This window comes from Mustela lutreola, chromosome 12 (genome assembly GCF_030435805.1).
Source record: "Mustela lutreola isolate mMusLut2 chromosome 12, mMusLut2.pri, whole genome shotgun sequence".
Taxonomy (NCBI): Eukaryota; Metazoa; Chordata; class Mammalia; order Carnivora; family Mustelidae; genus Mustela; species Mustela lutreola.
In genome coordinates this window covers 11,509,767-11,529,618 of record NC_081301.1, presented here as the reverse complement: position 1 = coordinate 11,529,618, position 19,852 = coordinate 11,509,767, and the positions used below count along the sequence as shown (strand labels likewise).

Sequence of the window (19,852 nt, the reverse complement as noted above, 5' to 3'; positions counted from 1 at the left end):
AATTATTAATAATTATTTTTAAACAGTATTTATTTTATATTTTATTTTTATTTAATTCAGAGAGAAAGTGAATGGGCAACAGAGAATATGAGCAGGAGAAGGGGCGGAGGCAGAGGCAGGCTCCCCACTGAGCAGGGAGCCTGATGCAGGACTTGATTTCAAGATCCAGGCAGGTCTGAAGGCAGACGGTTTGACCGATTGGGCCATCCAGGAGCCCCTATTTTGTTCACTTAATTATAAAAATAAATAATGCTCAAGGCAGAAAATTTGGAAAATGTGGGAAGTACATAAAGAAATGCCTGTATTCTATCATGAAAACGTCAGAACCAAATGTGGTAGCATGTGTAAAGAGTCTTGCGTCTCTCAGGTACCCAGTGTACAATAATACTGTTACAGTGTTGAGGCAGAGTCAGCCCTTTGGCTTTGAGAATGAGGTATTTATCTTAAGGGATAAGAAAATGTAGAAGAAATTACTTTATAATCAGCCTTTTATAATGTATGTTCATTGGGGGGAAAATAGCTCTTCCCTACTCCATCATGAGAATGAGAAGGTGAAGATTCATGAGAATGTTTTGTAGGATTTGGTGTCAACTCTTTTTTTTTTTTTTTTTTTTTTAAATCAAGTACCAGGGCGCCTCCTAACCTCTGTGCTCCCTGATCAGTTACCCATACTGAGCGCAGGGAAGTGTTTGCTGCCCGCAGACCTCATTTTTGTCTGTTCCTCTACTATTGATCTGTTAGGATTGTTTATAAATTTACTGATCACATCAATGTTTTATTTAGGTGCTTCCCTTGTGAATCACTTACGTACACAAACATTTACCCCAGCATTGTCCTTAAACCACAGAAGATCTGGTTTTAAAGATGTCACTTTCTTGTGGCCTCACCCCAAGTGTTTAATGGGCATCTCTCTAAAGACGGCAGCCAGGGCATAGTGTTATGTTCTTGGCTGCATGCCCACAGGCAGTAACCAGACTCCAGGAATAAGCTCTGATTGAGGCATACCTGTAAACATCGGACAAGGGCAGTGTCCAGAGAGTCAGCGGGAGGGAGACAGCAGGCAGCTGCAGTGAGGTGGAAAGGGAATCATGGAACAAGAGACTGGAGATGCTGTACACCTGGGGCTGGCCCATTCCCATTTTGAGGTCTCCGTTTCTTTGCCTGTAAAATAAGGAAGTTAGACGAGCCCAGTTCTGAGATTCCTAATGACCCGGAACTGAAAGTCAGATTTGTGAGCCAGAAGTACTGTGCTGATTATACTAAAGCCTCGGGAAGCAGTGAGTGTTCACTTTCTAATCAGTTGTTATGCTGCGCATACTGGTTTTAGCACTTCTCTATTTTGTATGTTTCCAAGTATTTAAAAGTATAATTTAAAAGATACCAAAGGGAGTGAGTTAGTGGTTTAAAGGAAGGAATCAAAACAGTAAGAGTTGCATCTTAAAGGGATGCCCTTGTTTATGTTCAAATTGAAGGAAAAAACAGGCTAGCCTGTAAGGTCAGGGGCAGGGGACTGCTAAGGTAGAAGGAGAGATGAGAGAATAAAGAGAGAGATGATTTTTTGGAGGGAAGAAGAGTCATTTGGTCATGTTAAAGAAGGAAAGGCAGGAATTTTGAAGTCTAGTTGGGGAGAGTTGGGACCCACTGGATGGAGTGAACAAGAAAACGCTAGTGATCTTCAAGAGAGTCTTCCTATTGGGCAGTCAGAGAAAAAGCTTGATTTAGAGAGACTGAAGAGAGCCCATGAAGCACTGGAAGTGAAATGTATATGCCTGTGGTTTGCTGTGGCTGGTAAGAAGCAGCTTGAGAGCAAGAGGACAGTAGTCTGCTGGGCAGAAGAGCAGCTAAGTGGAGTGGTTGGTAGAATGCTCTTGTGTTTTTGTTTTTGGGTTTTTTTTTTTAAGATTTTATTTGTGTATTTGACAGAGATTACAAGTAGAGAGATAGGCAAAGAGAGGAAGGGAAACAGGCTCCCTGCTGAGCAGAGAGCCTGATTCGGGCTCCCAGGACCCTGGGATCATGACCTGAGCCGAAGGCCACCCAGGTGCCCCTAGAATGGTGTTTTTAAGAATTGTGTCTATTAGATGGCTGCACAGAAGGAGGTAGTGGAGAGGGAAAGTGATAGGTGTAGGATAGTGAGGTGAGTACAGCTTGGACTTTGCATGGAGTTTAGCTGCCTGGGCTGCACTCCCAGATCTTCCCGTCTTAACTGAGTGACCTTGGTCAAATTACATAACCTCCTTAAATCTCCATTAAGTTGCCTATAAAATAGGATGATAAACTGTATCTTGTCGAGGTATCCTGAGGTCACAGACGGAAAGCACTTGCAGCAGTGCTGGTGTGTGCACAATAAAATGGCAGAGGGGGCGGGTGGTGATCAGGGACCACAGGACTCAGGGCGGAGGTTGTGGGGTTACACCACTCCCGCAGTGACGGAAGATGCCCAGGTCAGCACAGGCCCTGAGACACTTTCTGATGCTTTTTAATTTGTGTCATGGTTTATCCTACAGATTAGTCAGAAGAAGTTGAAAAAATACGAAAAAGAGTATCACACCATGAGGGAACAGCAGGCCCAACAAGAAGACCCTATCGAGCGATTTGAGGTTCGTTTGCTTTTGTCCTGGGTCGGTGTGAAGAGCTTTTAGCCTTTCATTTCCTATAATCATGCATGTAACTGGGTTTGCTGAGTTCTTTTAAAAATTCAGATACATTGTTTGTAGGTTCAAGTTTCAGTTTGAATTTGCAAGTAAGAAAGTAAGATCTGTTGGGCTTTAAACCAGCTGTCTGGGTTGTTACAGTACAGTGGCCGTTAGTCACGGTTAATCAGAAGTAGCTGCTTGGGAAGGTCGCTGGGGCCAGTTAAGTATTTCTGGTCAGAGAAAGAAAAGAAGAAATTGTTGCTTGCTAGCACATTAGGACCAGCCACTCCTTCCTTCACTTCCATGAGGGTTAGCCATGAGAAATTATCATCTCCATCTGATTTTTTTTACATGTCCATAACTGGTTTCTTTCTACCCTTCAGCGGGAGAACCGGCGTCTACAAGAAGCTAACATGAGGTTGGAACAGGAAAATGATGACTTAGCCCATGAGCTGGTGACCAGCAAGATTGCTCTGCGGAAGGACCTGGATAACGTGAGTCTGACAGGGCCAAAGGGATGGATTATTTTGAAACTCTCAGCTTCTCCCTTTATCACATACGGTCCTTGAGTCACAATATCTGTTGTCCTAGTGTGTCACCTGTAAAGTGTCCCTCTTGCAGAATCATTTGTTCATGTCACTGTTGATTCCCTCCTTTTCCTTCAGGGGTTTTCTGATCAGCCCTCCTTCCCACACACTCTTCTCTTGTCCTACAGGCCGTCCCCGAACTCCTTTCCCAGCACTGTTTGATGACAGGCCTTTTGACTAATTCTTATGCTCCCACAGTTGGCGGTAGCATTTAATCATTATCCTTTACTTATCTTTCCTAAGAGATTTTGTTACCCTGCGTGGTAGGTGCCTGTGGAATAAGCACAGGAAGCTCGGGGCCTGAGCAGCTTGCGATTTCACCGGTAATCTCAGCTGGCAGCTGTTCTTTCTTTGCTCCTCCTAATCTTAAAAAGTTCAAGATGATGGCTTTCGTGGCAGGGTATTTGTCCATTTTCTATGCTAGCAGCCTTCCTTTGAAAAACGTGTGGTCTTTCATTCATCGTTTAGGTCAGAATTTGGCAAACTTCCGCCTTGAAGGGATGGATAGTAAATATTTTAGGCTTTGTGGGCCAGATGGTCTCTGTGGCAACATCAAACACTGCCATTGGCACAGAAGTAGCCGTAGACAATAAGTAAAGGAATGAGTGTGGCTGTGTTCCAATAAAACTTTATTTACAAGCATAGGTAGAAGCTGGACTTGGCACATGGACTGTAGTTTGCCAACATCTGACTCATATATTTCCCTGTCAGACTCCTAAGACTACTGTTCTGCTCATTGGTTTCCTAAGGTTCTAGATAGAGGCTCAGGCTGTTAAGGGCTTATAGGGGACTTGCGGGATGTATTGAACCCCATAAGATCTGTGAACTTCACAAGGCCCTTGGCATCCACCAAATGTTTAGGAAAATACCGTGTTCTGTATTTCTTTGAAAGTCTGTGCTTTCATTAGGTTCTCAAAGTGTTCACACGTTAGATGAAAAGAGAGCAAGATGGCAGTATCTACCAGTGTTTGTTTTCTTTAGAAATAGAGTTGTGAAGGGGCACCTATTTGGGCCCTTGGTTTGGGCTTTTGCCTTTGGCTTGGGTCATTATCTCAGGGTCCTGGGATCGAGCCCTGCATTGGGCTCTCTGCTCAGCGGGAAGCCTGCTTCCCCCTCTGTCTCTCTGCCTTCTTCTCTGCCTACTTGTGATCTCTCTGTCAAATAAAAAAATAAAATCTTAAAAAAAAAAAGAAAAGAAAAAGAGTTTTGAGTAGACTTTTTTTTTTGAAAATATTTATTTGAGAGAGAGAGAGTGGGGAGCAGGGAGAGGGTGGGGGAGGCAGAGGAAGAAGGAAGGAGAGCCGGACACCGGGCTCAGTCGTACAACCCTGAGATCACAACCTGAGCCAAAACCAAGAGTTGGACGCTTAACCAACCTCTCACCACCCAGGCGCCCTGCATAGACCCGTATTCTAATACCAGCTACTGTCCTTTCAAGTAGAGCAAAGGTGGGAAGGGGGAATATTAGCTGTGTCCCCGCGCACAGGGAGAACACCATGACTTGGTGAATGTGAGAAGCACCACCAAACATAGCCAGCCTCGGGCCGCGCTGATTCTTCTGCTTGTCAGCTGCGCCTCGCTGCGTGTGACTGAGAAGGAGGCTTTTTCCGCTTTGGAAGGGAGGCAGTTTCCAGGTCATTAGCCCTCAGTAACCGGAACCAGGAACTCTCACTGTTTATTAGTTCACCACAGTCTGGCCCTCAGGTTCGAGTCCCTGCCTTCTGGTGCAGAGTCCTGGCATGCCCTCTGTTCTTGGTAGGAATGCTCTAGAAGTCGTCTCCTCCTGTTCAGGCCTTTCTGCCCAGTGCGTGGAGGGAGGCGGCTGACCGTGAGCAGCAACCACTGAAGCCAGGCCACAGTGCGCCCTGAAAGTGGCTCCGTAGCAACTGGGGATCATGCAGAGAGGAGGTGAAAAAGACAAAAGAACAGGGTCCTGGATAGGAGCTTTGTGTTCAAAAAATTGCAGGAAGAGGCAACTTGAGCGAAGACCCCAGGTGGATATATTCAGTGTGAGCTGCTGCACTGTCCCCTGCCAGGCCCAGCGGTTGCACTGTTGTCCCCTCTTGCGGGTGGGCACGGATTCTCATGTTCTCGAAGTCTGCTCCTAAATGGTGTGAACTTTTTTTGCAAGTTGCCTTATCTTGACACAGAAAAGAGCTAGGTTCTTCAACCTTCCTGATAACCAGGAGTGAGAAATAGTCAAAATAATGTGAATTCCCCTTTCTGATGTTCTTTGTGATCGGCACTGTCAGAAGCACTTGGCTAACATCTAGTATCTCCTACCCTTGCCTCAGCCTTGTGAGGAGGGTTACATGAGCCCCACGGATGGATGAGGATTTTTGTAACAATCATGAACTTGAGATGCAAAGAGAGATGGATGCGCCATGGAGAAAGCAGAACCAGGAATCTAACCCAGGCCCGACTGATTGGAATGCCCCAGGCTTGTCTACAATGCCTGCTGTCTCCAAAATAAATATGGAACAGGAAGCTGCGATCTGGTGTCATAACTACATCAGAAACACAGATAGTGACACACAATAAGCAAACGTTTTCTGGGCACTTACTGAGTTCTAGGCGTTGCTCTAAGAGCTTTTGTGCCCAAAACAACCCATGTCATGTCAGGGATACAGTATGATCCCTGTTTTACTGATGAGGAAACTGCAGTATAGCGTGACATTTCAGATTAAAACCCAGGTGGCCTGACACCAGAGCTCACACTCCTAACTCGGCTCAGAGGAGTATGGCCCTTCCTCCCCTTAGGGCTCAGGGATTTCAAACTGGAGTCTCTTTCTCCGGCTGGCTACTATGGTGCTAAGGTACACCTTGCCCACACTAGGCTTGGAGTCCCTTTCCAAGTCTGTCTTCTCCTGTTCCTTTAGAATTATCACTGAAAGCTAGGTTCTCAAGCGAGGGGAATGGGGTCCTCTCACCCCCTTTTTTTGTTTTTGGCCTTCAGGGACTCAGGGTTTTTTGTTATTTTTGAGAGAGCATGCACAAGTGGGGAAGGAACAAGGGGAGAGGGACAAGCAGACTCCCTGATGAGTGGGGAGCCCAATGCAGGGCTCGATCCCAGGACCCAGAGATCATGACCTGAGCCACCCAGGTGCCCTTTCGTCAGGTTTTTGAAAGAAATTCATTATTTCCAGCTTTTCCCTTTTTGTATCCCAGAGTAAAACTCTGGTGTGTGCCTTACCAGGTTTCCAGAACACTCTTTGAATTTTCAGTTGTTTTATGTCACTTTTGTTACACAGTAGATTGCTAGTAAGCCACAGAGACGCTAGGTGAGCCTAGCCATGCTGTCGCCTCTATGAAGCAGGAGTCCTTCCCAGACCTAACACTGCATGAGGCCATTGCATAGGGCCAGCAGGACCATACGTGAGTCCCCTCTGGCACACTCTCTAAACTGAGGGTAATCAAGGTGAGGGAAATACTCAGGAGCCCACCTGCTGAGATTTACAGTCTGGCTACACTGCACCCTAGATCTGAGATCGTGGACAGCTGGCAAACCTTTCCTGAATGAATTACTTTGGCTTCTTTATCAAAAATCAATTGTATGGATGGTCTCCTCAATTCCATGCCTGCTCCATTGATCTGTATGTGTATCCTCATGCTAACAGCATGGTCTCAATCCCTGTAGCTTTACAATCTGAAAATCAGGTCATGGGAGTCCTCTAACTTTGTTGTTCTTTTTTTAAAAAATAGTTTGGCTATTCTGTCATTTGCATTTCTATATAAGTACTAGAATCAGTTTGTCAACTTCTAGAAATAAAAGCCTCTGGGATTTTGAGTGGAGGTGCATTGAACCTGTCAGCTTGGAGAGAATTATCATCTGAATAATAATTGAACTTTCCAATCCGTGAATAGGTTATAATTATCATTTATTTGGGTCTTTTTCAGTTTCAGCATCATTCTTTAGTTTTCAGTTAGCAAGACTTATACATTTTTTTTAACTTATTGTAAAGGATATTGTGTTCTCCAATTGTTTATTGCTAGTCCTTAGAAATAAAATTGATTACATGAGCTTCTGTCCTATGACCTTGCTGAATTCACTTACAATTCTAGTAGCTTTTTGGTTTACTATCTAGCATTTTCCATATACACAGTCAATTCATCTCTGAATAAAGACAGTTTACTTCCTTTCCAGTCTTTTGAGCCTTTTTCTTTTCCTTGCCTTCCTGCACCGACCAGGATCTTCAGAACAGTGTTGAATGGAAGGAGTGGGCCTCGTCGCCTTGTTTCAGCCGTCCCCTGTGGGGTGTTCCTCGGTCAGTTTGAGGAAGTTCTCCTTTCCTCCTCTGCACTGAGCTTTGTCGTGATGGGTGTTGAGTTTTGTCAGATGCTCTTCCTCCATCTGTTGACATGGTTACTTGCTATTTCTCCTAATTCTGTGAATATGGTGATGTAATTCGAGTTTTCAATATAAACCAACCTTTGCCTCCTTAGCAAACTTGGGGTTTCCTTTTTTTCCTTATGATTTTTATTTGTATTAAAATTTTTGTGTTCATGAGGAATATCTTGTCTGGAGTTTCCTTAACATTTTGTCTTGTTTTGGTGGCAGAGTAATGATGACCTTCTAAAATGAACTGGGATGTGTTCCCTCCTGTTTGCTTAAGGAATTTATGTAGGGTTATTCCTTGACTAAATCTTTTAATCCCCAGTGATGCCATGAGGGCCTGGAATTTTCTTGGGAAATTACTTAATTATGAATTCAGTTTATTTCCAGATATAGGAATTTTCTAATTCTTGTCTCTGTGTTCATAATTGTGTCTTTCAGGTAACTTCATCATTTTAATTGTGAAAGGTATTGGTATAATTATTGTTATTTCCTTACTCTTTAAATGTTTATAGGATCTGTTGAGATAGTCTGTCTTTCATTCCAGATATGAGTAATTTGTGTCTTTTCTCCTTTTTCCTTAATCTGACCAGGAGTTTATCAGGTGTGTTGGTTTCTTCAGAATCCAGCTTTTGGTTTGATTTTTTTTTTTCTCTCTCTATTTGTTTTGTTTCATCGATTTCTGTTTTTTGGGGGGTTTTTTTGTTTTTGTTTTTTTTTTTTTTTGGTAACTTTATTTTTTGTTTAATTTTTTCCTTTTCCTAGCTGATCTTTTCTTGTTTTTTTAAGATTATGTATTTTAGAGAGAGAGAAAGAGCAAGTTCATTTGCAGTGAAGAGGAATGGAGAGAGAGAGAGAGAGAGAGAATCTCAAGCAGACTCCCCACTGAGCACAGAGCCAGACTTGGGGTTTGATCCCATGACCTGAGATCATGACCTGAGCTAAATTAAGAGTTCGACACTTAACCGATTGAGAAACCCAGGCACCCCTGCTCTTTTTCTAGCTAATCTTCAAAAGAAAGATCATTAATTGATCATTAATTCTAGACCCTGTTTTTCTAAAATAAGCATTTAAAGTGATAAATGTCCCTGAAGCACTATTTCAGCTGTCTTCCACATATTCTGATATTCTGATATATTAAGTTTTTATTTTCATTCAGTTCTTACTGGTTTTTCTTTGACCTGTGAATTGATAAGTGGTGTGTTGTTTAATTTTCAACTATTAGGGATTTTTCCCAAAACTCAATCACTTTTTTTTTTTTTTTTTTTTTTTTTGAGCAAGAACAAGTGGAGGGGAGGGACAGAGGGAGTGGGACACAGGGCCCAATCCCAGGACCTGAGCCAAAGGCAGACGCGTAACCAGCTGAACAATCCAGGTGCCCCTCCCGGAATTTTTTCTGTTGTTACTTTATAATTTAATTCACTTGTGATCAGAGTACGTATCCTTTCTGTTTTTAATCCTTTTGAAACATACTCATGCTTATTTTAGGGCCTAACTTAGGATCTATTAGGGTGCATGTCCATTTGCAGGTGGAAAATGTGTGTGTTTTGTTGTTACGGGTGCAGCGTTCTATAAATGTCAATTTGGTCAAGATGGTTGAGTATTATTGAAATCTTCCATGAATGTACTGGTTTTCCTTCTCCACTTCTTCTGTTGCTTACTGAGAGGACAGTGAAGAAGTCTCTAATTGTGCATTTATTTCATCTTTCAGTTATGTTAGTTTTTGTTCTCTGTAATTTGAACTTATTTATACATTTCAGATTATTACACCTTCTCAGTGGAGCAAGTCTTTTATTGTTATGAAATGCCCCTCTTTGTCCATAGTTGTATTCTGCTTTGAAATCTATTTTGATATTAATAGTCACTCCAGCTTTCATGGTCTTGCCTAGTATACATCCTTTTCCATCCTTTGACCTTTAATTTATCTCTGTCCTTATAATTAAAACTGTTTTTTTGTAGCCAGCATGTAGTTGGGTCTTGATTATTTTATTCAGTCTGATAATCTTTTAATTGGAATGTTTAGACCATTTACATTTAATGTAAATATTTATATGGTAGATTTAAGTCTGCCACCTTGCTTATTGTTCTCTATTTGTTGCATTTGCTTTTTCTTTCTCCTTTTCTGCCTCCTTTGGTTTAAAGATTTTTATTTTTATTTATTTATTTATTTTTTAAGTAATCTCTACACCCAACATGGGGCTTGAAAGCACAGCCCAGAGATCAGGAGTTGCACGCTCTTCCAGCTGACAGGCAGGCACCTCTCTGTCTTCTTTGGTTTAATTGGGTACTTTCATATTTTCAGTTTATCTCCGCTATTACCCTATTAGCTACTTCAGAGCTTTCTTATTTCCAGGCCTCTGCCCGCCAGCTTCCAACCACCTCAGCATCCTTGGTCCCTTAACTCTGCCTCTTTGACCTTTTGAGACATGCTCTGTTTAGAACCCTTCACCCTCCTCCTCAGTTCAGAATGTGCCCCTAGGGAGAAACCCAGGGTGATAGTGGGACTCATCTTGTTTTCTTTCTCCCAGGAACCACAGTTCTTCATGTATTGTTTTCACTGTCTGAAAACAGTAGTTTCATACACTTTGTACAATTTTTTGCTTGCGGTGGGAGGATAAATCTGGTTCCTGTTAGTCCTTCATGAGGAGAAGTGGAAGTCAGGATTTGTGTTTATATAATCTCCGGATGCTCCCTTTTCATATGCTCACGCAGATAGAGTGCAGGGAGTGTGGTGCCCTGAGGGGACACTGGTCAGGCCAGTCTAGTAACTTCTGTGCACCTCCCACTCACGTAGCCTTGAGAGTCATCAGCTCTTGGAGAGATGGCACAAACACTGGACTTAATGTCACACCATCGGGTTGTAGATTATAGCTCTGCTGTGTGCGCCCTGCGAGCTTGAGGGCAACCGGGGTGTGCAGGGAAGACTTGACTTCAGAGACGCAGTTCGTAACCTGGCTCTTTCACACTCCTCGAATCCCTACTGTGATAGTAGTGCTGCATGACCGAGAGAACGTACGTGTGCTCAGGCTCCAGAGCACTGCTCAGGAGATGGCAAGGGAGTCCGCAGAGAGAGGAGAAAGATTGAAGAAAAACCAATCTGTAAGAGGACTTAGTTCTCCTTACTAGATATTTCCTCTGTTTTTCGATTCTCATTTCCTTTCATTGTTTCTTGGGTTAGAGGTAGAGAAGGAGCTGACAGGCCACAGCCAGACAGGACAGGCCTTAACTAACTCTTGAGACCCCACTTCACTGCACACGTGTGCAACTTGCCATAACGCATGGCCACTTGAGGTCGCGTTAGCAAGCCGTCCTCCGCTCTCCGTGTAAGGCCCCAGCCCTGCCGCTCCTGCTCCTCCCGGAGAAGATCCTTCAGAGCAAGTGTGGTATGGTGCAAAGTGCAGGCGCTCCGTGACACCTCTTCAGCTAGTGACATCAGAAACTGTTTAATTTCAGAGACTGTTTAATCCACTTCCATTCATTGTTAAAAAGAGGGCTGTGTGTAAGGAGCCGGCAGAGACTCTCTCTGTCTGATGCTGTGGAACTCTAGGAGCTTCGGCCCCGTTTCTGTGGCTGTGCTCTGACGTGCTCATCTTCGGTTATCCGTGGAATGCCAAGTGTCAGGGGCTCCTGCGTCAGGCATCAGTGTCTCATTTTCACTTAGGTCACCAAATCTGCCCACCAGACCTTTGCATGTTTTCAAAAAGAACTGGGGTGTGGCCATTTCAGATCGTGGTAAGTGAGTGCCAGGAAAGAGGCGGCCTCCCTTATCACGTGATGAGAATGAAGTGTAGACCTTGTTTGAGGAAGCAGAGGAAATACTGAGTCTTGGGGAAGAAAACCAGGATTTATTATTACTGTTAGTGGTCATGACCACTACCTTTTATTGAGTGTTTACTGTCTGCCATGTGCTGTGCTGAGTCCTTCCTGTGCCTTATCCCTCAGATGACAAGCCAAAAGCTCAGAAAGATTCTCAGTGACTCGTCCAAGTGGCACATGGTCAGAGAACAATGGGGGCTGAGCCCAGGCTGTCTGATGCCAAAGGCTGAGCTTCTAACCACTGTCCCGTGTGATGTCTGTGCAGGAGCCTGGGCCAGGCAGTCTCCGTGTGACCTCTAGCATCTTTCTGCTCTCTGGCTCACTTTCTCTGTCACATTAAAAAGGGATTGTCCTGAGCAATTCAAATCCCATCTGGTTCTCAGTTCTTGTTCTGTGACAGCGTCTTTTACATGTTTCAGGCTGAAGAGAAGGCAGATGCACTCAATAAGGAGTTGCTTATGACTAAACAAAAGTTGATCGATGCTGAAGAAGAGAAAAGACGGCTGGAAGATGAGTCTGCCCAGGTGAGGGGAGCTCTGCCCCTCCCACGCGCCTCGGTTTCTCGTCCGAGCCTGAGAGTCTCGAGTCCAGCTGGCGGCTTCCTGTTGGCACTGGGGAACCAGAGACAGCTGCCTTCAGTTTCTCTCCCAAGGCTTTTTCTAGTTACTGTGTAAAATGTAATAGTTAATAATTAGGGCATAAGAGGAGACACTGGGGCAGAGCCCATCCTTCCTTGGGACAAGAGAAGTTCCTGTGTGTCAGCAACTGGATGTGACAAAGAGAGTTAGCATTTCTGCAGAAGGAAAGCAGACATGATGTCGGACTCGTCCCCTGCCTGTCCCCCACAGAGCAGACTCTGGAAAGCCTGTCTTGAGCCAGCTCTCCACAGTCATTGGGGACACAGTATGCTGCATACCCTGCAGGAAGCCCCTTCTTCCCCCCGTGGTTCTCCATGATGGTGACACTCTCTGGTGTCTGGTAGGATGGCCTGAGGTGAGAGACGATGAGACCCTGTCTCTGTTCTGAAGACACAACAGTCCTCTGAAGAGTTTTAGTCCATTGGGTCTGTGCTGCCTCCTCAGCTCAAGTTCACAGGCAGGGAGGAACCTTAGCAAAAGCCCCATTCCAAAATGGGGTTTGATCTTTTAGGAGTTTTGACTTTTCTCTCCCTCTCCTGGCATCGAGACCACGTGGTTGAAATGCAGCCCTGCCAGAGTAGTCAGGTACTTTTTCGAAAGCCCAGATCGAAGCGGCCAGTGCCAGGGCTTTATATTTCCCTTAAAACATTCACTTTTCCTTTTCCTTTCTTTTTTTAAATGTGTGCAGTTAAAAGAAATGTGTCGTCGGGAACTTGACAAAGCAGAATCTGAGATTAGAAAAAACAGTTCTATCATTGGTGACTACAAGCAGGTGAGTCTGAGCAGCCTGTAAGTGGGCGTGTTTTCTGGAAGCCCTGCTTTTCTGGATAAATGTGTCCCCTCCACGCCCACCTGCCACCTACACTGACCGGTGACTTCACTGGGCAAGTGACTTCACTGCTTCTCCGCGCTGACACAGAGAAACTATCACTATTTCAGAGAACTGTCGAGAGGATTCCATAAGATCAGGTCTGTAGAGAGCCTGGCATAGTGCCCAGCCTATAAACAGGCATTTAATAAATGAAAGCCACCCTGTCCTTCTGGCCTCGTGTTCACGCGCGGTCACATGCTGTAGAACCGCTCCTTTCTCTGGCGGGTTGAGTTTCAAGAACGTAACTAAACTGGTCTTGTTCTTAACTAAATTCGGATCTTGGGCTGGCTCGTGAGGTTGTCAAGTGTCTATAAACCGGAGGAGGCAGAGCAGGGGAGCCTGGGCTCGCCCTCCCACCACGCGCCCTCAGCCACTCCGCTTCTCCGTAGAATTCCTCCCAGGTCCAGCTTCTGCACGACATTGCTCATGAGATTGTCACTTTGTTTGTTTCTTCAGATTTGTTCTCAGTTAAGTGAACGATTGGAGAAGCAGCAGACAGCTAATAAAGTGGAAATTGAGAAAATTCGGGTAAGTTTTCCTTTACCAAAGAGCTTCTGTTCTGTACCAGCTAGCTCATTGTGCTTTGCTCAGCCCCCGAGATTTTGGGAATGGGGTGGTTTACTTGGATTTCAAAAGTGAGAGAAGCTTGCATGTACCTGACGAGGGGCCAGTCATGGCCTGGCTCTGGGGCTCAAAACTAACGCTCTGCTGGTTTCCTCTGGAAGGGAGTACGACGCAACCGGGAGCTCTGGTTTTAGATCTCGAAATACAAATGCCCTTTTCCTCACGTAACATCGTCTGGATGACGTGACTGTCACAAAAAGTGACCCGAGATTTGCAGATGTCAGTAGAGCAGGTGATCACTGCGGTGCTATGCGGGTGAAGGAGGCCTGCCGGCGGCAGTTGGGCACAGGGTGGGGGTGCAGAGGTCAGGACCCTGTGGTGTCATTGTCACTCCCCACGTTGTATAAAATGAGGGCACTCAGCTCCGTCTCTGGGCTCAATTCCTTGTAATGGATCCAAATCCAATGAGGACTTTCAGTTTTCAATGTTTCCGTTTCCCATTCAGGGGCTTTTATAACTTGGTGCCTTTTTTTTTTTTTTTTTTTTTTTTTTTTTAATTTTTAAAAAAAATTTTGGAAGATTTTATTTGTTTGAGAGAGCGAGCAAGAGTGCACATGAGCAGTGCAGGAGGAGCAGAGGGAGAAGCAGGATTCCTGACATGCAGGGCTCATTCCAGACCCCTGAGATCATGACCCGAGCCAAAGGCAGACGCTTCACCGACTGAGCCACCCTGGCAGCCACTGCTGTCCCGTAAGCCGTCCCCGTAGTACTGTGCTCGTCCAGTTATTCCATGACGAGTAACTTGCTAAAGGACGAAGGTGGGAGAGTTCTGGGCTCATGGCCTTATTCACACACGTCACCATTCTACCTGGAACAAGACCCGGCCTCCATCCTAAGCAGTGTTTAACTAGCAGTGGTGATTTTTTTTTAATGTAATTTATTACTAATTTACTATGTGATTCTAAAACTAGCAGTGCTCACTGCAGAAAATTTTGAAAATAAGAGAAAATAAACCCTTAAAATTATATTGCCCATAGATAATATCGTTATTACATGTTGGTGTATGTTCTTTCGGTGCTCATTCTGTTTATTTCAGTATACAAAATGCTAGTCATTCTGAGATACGCATTTTTTTCAAGTTTCCGTCCTGAAATTGGGACATATTTTATAACTGATGGCCTTCTAAAGTGGTGTAACTGGGGGTGCCCGGACGGCTCAGTCAGACAGCCATCCAACTCTTGATTTGGGCTCAGGTCTCAGTCTCAGGGGTGTGAGATGGAGCCCCGTGTGACCCTCCTGTCGTCTGTGCTGGGGTGGATGCTGCTTGGGATTCTGTCTCTTCCTCTCCCTCTGCCCTTCCTCTCTCTCTCAAAATAAAGTGGTTTAATTGGCAGAATATTTTCTTAGAGGAACATGAAATGAGGTTTCTCCCAGTCAGGGACATCTTATTTAAATGAAAGGTGGTGTCTGTTTGTAACTGTGCTTTACAGACATTTCTGTGTCCTGGTTCACTCAGCATTTAACCATTTTACCATGTTATGAAAAATTCCGCACTTTGTAGAGGCTGCCTACGTACTTCCTTGTATAGATGCAGCCCAGCGTATATTTAATTTTCTCGCAGTGGTTGGATAGTTAACCCCCCCATCATTTCTCTGTCACTCATTCTGCAGTGAAAAATCTTTGTACATAAATCTTCAGTCACCACCGCATCTTCCTTTTTTTAACCAAGTTCCTTGGACGTGAGATAACCAGACCATGATCTAAGAATGTTCTGATTGATCTTAGTGTGGGATGCTGCATGGCTTTCCCTTTCGGGTATCTGCCGGTTCCCAAGGGAACCGCTTTCCGGGAGCCGGGGTGCTCAGCCCGGCAGCCGCCTGTCGGCTCCCCAGAAAGGCAGGGCCCACACCTTCGGGCCGGGCCGCTTCTCCTCGCCCGTTCACATCAGACTTTCCCTTTCAGCAAAAAGTGGACGACTGTGAGCGCTGCCGGGAATTTTTCAACAAAGAAGGTCGCATAAAGGGCATGAGCTCAGCTAAGGAAGTTGTAGATGAGGACACGGACGAAGAGAAGGAGACGCTGAAGAACCAGCTGAGGGAGATGGAACTGGAGCTGGCGCAGACCAAGCTGCAGCTGGTGGAGGCCGAGTGTAAGATCCAGGTACGTGCCGGCCCGCGCCGTGGGCTGCAGACCCCAGAAACGGCGTCTGCCGTGTGGGGTTTTTTTCCCTTTTAGACTTTGGCCATAATCCTTCTAGGAAAAAGCCCCATTACTTGTTATTTACCAGTGGGTGTTTAATTAGTATTTGGCCTGTCATGAACTGGACTTTCTCATAATGAGAATTGTCCATCAAGCTTGGAATCTTTTCGGTGGAGCAGGGACCTGCTTGGAAATCCCCACGGCGCCACCAGCAGCTGTGACGTGGGTTTGTTCTCAGCCTCCTTAACTTCAGGCTCCTCATCTGCAAATGGAGATGACAAGGGCCCCATCTGGCGGTTTGCTTTGAAGTCTAAATCCGACAGCACAGAAAGGGCTCGGCAATGTCTGAGGACTTCCTCAGTGCCACCTCTTAGTGCCAGCTCCCGTCACTTAACTAGCTCTGTGACTTTGGACGGGTTACTGATGGATCTGAGCCTCCATTCCCAACGAAGAAATTGGGGCCAACTTTGGTCACCTTTATCCTGTGTGGCCAGTTCCGTGAGCAGCCTCATGGAGCGCAGGGTGGGCCCTAAGCGCTGTTTGTGAAAGGAACCGAGTTCAGGACTGAGCTTAGGGCCTGGTCTCCCACATGGCACACATTCACAGGGCGTCTGCTCTCTGCCAGGCCCCGTTCTAGGTGCCGGGGTTGCAAAGCTAAGACATGGCTTGTATGACTGTCCAGGACAATCAGGAAAAGCACCACCGAGGCAGCAGTATGTGAGCTGTGGTCAAAGAATGAACAAGGGTTGCAGCTGCAGGAGAGAGAGAGCAGTGAGCGTTCCCGGTGCAGGTGCAGGGAGCGGCGTGCGGCGCAGCAGAGGGAGGACAGGGCCCACCCAGAGAGGAGTGTCAGGAAGCTAGGGGTGGGGTTGGGTCCTGAGCTGGCCGAGAGTCTCTGGGTCCGAATCATGAAACACCTCAAATGTCTGGCCTGGGAGTCTAGAGTTTAAAGGTCTTTGCTGGAAGAGAATGACACGGTCTCAGCTGGAGCGCTAGCCCATTCTGCCTAGTGTGTGATAGGTGGACAGGGGAGGGAGGCGCTCGGTCCGGAGGTTGTTTTAATAAATAGACTAGGCAAGAAATGGAGAGGTCTTTACTAGGAACGATCCCAGAACTCTAGGGATTCCAGATCCTTCTATGCCAGTTGGAGACTGGGGGAATTTCCTGAGGCCTCTCAGAGTCAATGGGCTAAAGTCTTGTCTTGGCTCAGCTCTGCGGAGGCAGTGTCGTCGACCCCAGAGCCAGCACGCTCATGTACGTCATTCCTCTTGCAGGACCTGGAGCACCATTTAGGCCTTGCCCTAAACGAGGTACAGGCCGCCAAGAAGACCTGGTTTAACCGAACACTGAGCTCCATAAAGACGGCAACGGGGGTTCAAGGGAAAGAGACTTGCTGAGCGAAGCGGCTGCCTCCAGACACCTTCAGAAAACACGACACCTTTTGTTGCCTTCTTTGGCCAGATGTGTGATTCTGTGACATGTCCCAGGACCAGAATGTACCTAAGTCAGATCCATAGAAGCATGTTGGTAGGTCATTGGACCAGAGCTCATGAAGCAGGCAGCCTCTGGGGTCAGGCTCTCCTAACTGCTGATGCTGACAGGCCTGAGGGCTGAGCGGCGCTCTGCACGCGCGCTGGGACAGCGTCCTCGGTGGGAGCGCCCGGGCCTCTTCCGGGTATGGGTCACCACCTCCCCGGCCCGAGGGCTGAGCTGACATTGTCAGAGTTTGGGGATCCTTCAGGCTTTTGGTTTTTTTCTAAACCTTTAATCTTTTTTTTTTTTTTTTTTAATATACATATTATATGTATTGTGGGGCTGGGGGGGTGGGCAGGCATCAGTAACTCAGATAGTTCTTACCTACTTCAGTGCCAGCGCAGGGTCCTCCAGGCAGACGCGGAGAAGCACTTTGTTTTAAATCGGAGGGTTTCCTGGTTATAGTTGCAGCCACCTAGTTTTGTTAAACTACACGATGCACAGGTTTGGGGTTTGGCATTATTCACGTTTCTGATCAATTCTATGCAACTCTCGTAGTTCCTGTTGTTCTTTAGTGTTAGCTGCCAAAACTTCACGGGGCTGGGCTGGGTGACTTGACCGATGTGAGACAGGATTAATCATAACGTGGACAAATCTTATTTTGCTTCATGTGTCATGTGTGTGTGTATATATATATATATATATAAATATCTTCTCCCAGTGCGCCCAACTGACAGTGTTTAAATCCCAGACCACAACTGATCTGCACAAGCTAATTATTTGGCTTTCTGGGCACTTGCTCTCACTCCGGGTTTGTCGGGTTCCCCCTCCTCCTGGCCCTCACAAGAGCTGGGAAACGTTCCCTCACTAAAAAAGTTCCTAGTGTTTTTGCACAAGGCATATAAGCGAGAAGGACACTGCACTGTGTGTGTGTGTGTGTGTTTGTGAAAACGCAGGTGTGGGATGTGCGTGCCGAGGCCCCGTCCTGCTGGCCCGTGTCCCTCCCCAGAGCGTGGCTGCGTGCAGACCTCGTTGTTCAGATGGATTGCAGGTTCTCACTTCAAACCTATGGAATGGAGGTTTTAGCACCTTTAAAAAAAAAAGAGAAGATCGCCGAGTCTCTGAGTTGATAAAGCGGTGTATGGACAGCTGGTGCCGAGGGTCTCCTGGTCTCCGCGTGCAGGGCGCAGGTAGCTGTTCTAAGAGGCACTGGTCTGTGTATAAAGATACTTGGCTTGTTTTGTATCTTTTCCCAGTGACTGTCCTAGTGCTTGCTGAGGTCATCATCCGGGAGGTGACAAGTGGCAACCCCCCACCCACCCACACCCTCCACTGCTTTGTGTCTTTCTTGTTCAGTTACCGAAACAGCTGTAAGCCCATCTAAAACTAGGTGCGTGGAAATTGTGCTAGGGTAGTTCCAGTGTGTCAACTTTATGAATTGAAATATAAACCAGTAAAACTGTATTACTATTCCTTTTGTTGGTTTTATTTTAACAGCATATTCATTAAATATTTTGGTACAAAGAGCCTCACTTTGTAGAAAGCGGTTTCATCATTCCGTGCTCCTGCCCCGTTTCCCCCGCTCGCGCACGCGGCCTGAGAAGAGCAGCCCGTGCGCTGGCGGACAGGCGCGCGCCGGCACCAGGCGTTCCCGCTCGCGTGCGCCGAGCGGCTCCGGGGGGCCGGCTTTGCAGGGGTGCGGCTAGACCAGCTGCTCCTCTGTGAGGCTGATGCCTGCGCCCTCACAGCGAACACGGATTCTGCGAAATCGAGTGCCACGCTTACAGGGAGAGGTGCTGTGTGTGAATTCATAGGGTTAGGGAAGTCCTACAGCAGGAGGGAAGGGTGTAGTGAGACCTGGAAGGATGAACGCATCTCACCAGGCAGAGAGAGGACGTGGAATTCCAGGCCTAACGTGTGAATGGGAGTAGCAGCCGGGGGCCACTTCTGCTCTGCTGGAACTTTCAGGAAGAGAGGGGGCATGGACGACACATCTCGCAGAGGCTCCTTTCTACTCACCGGTGGGGGTGGGTGGGGTGTTCTTCCTGTGCCCTGCCCCGTAAGGACACACAGGCTGCCAGCTGCCCTCTTTACCACCTCACCCCTTCTCTGCAGCAGGAAGAAGAGCAATCTCCCCAACCCTGCGGTTCTCCCCCCGTGCGGCCTGCCCTCCGGGACCCCTTCTACACCTGACCTCGGATGGAGACGGGCTGAGATGCAGGCCACAAAGAAGGGAAGGCGGTGAGTGAAGCCCCCGCCCAGTCTGCTGTCCCCTGCGAAAACCGGGTGAGTGCCCTGAGGGGCCTGGGCCATGGCAGGTGCTCGACAGCGGCCCCAGAACACATCTGGGATCCCTTTGCCATTCACAGGCTGGAGAACCTATTTCTGGGATCCGCATTCCTGGCCAGCTGGGGCAGGAATCCAGAAAGGCCAGCTTTGCCCCACGCTTTTTCAATCCCAAGGGTCTTAGTGTTTGGGAGTGCAGGGACACAGCAGCAATCCTCATGTCACAGCGGGGAGAGGAGAGAAAGGAGTCCATGTGCCTGTCGGCCTGGGCACGGCAGACCTCAGGCAACTCCGATGGGCTCTGCTTCAGGAAGGTCCCCTGATGGTGTTGAGACCCAGACTGAGAACACTGAGTGCTGAAACAGGTATACAGGGCCTTGTGGGGACAGGGAAGGATGTGTCATGACAGGGACTGTTTTCTGCATTGCTGACCAAGGGGGTTGCTGGAG

General features: G+C 46.8%; 1 protein-coding gene across 6 annotated transcripts in view; it reads left to right on the top strand.

Moving 5' to 3' along the window:
* Nucleotides 1–18,649, top strand: part of RABGAP1 (RAB GTPase activating protein 1) — a 153,091-nt gene extending 134,442 nt beyond the window's left edge. For all 6 annotated transcript variants that reach the window (XM_059142079.1, XM_059142081.1, XM_059142083.1 and 3 more), the window contains 7 exons: nt 2,508–2,600; nt 3,020–3,130; nt 11,792–11,896; nt 12,699–12,782; nt 13,338–13,409; nt 15,408–15,605; nt 16,919–18,649. In XM_059142079.1, the coding sequence (XP_058998062.1) occupies nt 2,508–2,600; nt 3,020–3,130; nt 11,792–11,896; nt 12,699–12,782; nt 13,338–13,409; nt 15,408–15,605; nt 16,919–17,041 (786 nt within the window). In that variant the 3' untranslated portion in view covers nt 17,042–18,649. The remainder of the gene's footprint in view (nt 1–2,507; nt 2,601–3,019; nt 3,131–11,791; nt 11,897–12,698; nt 12,783–13,337; nt 13,410–15,407; nt 15,606–16,918) is intronic.
* Nucleotides 18,650–19,852: the final 1,203 nt, after the last annotated feature.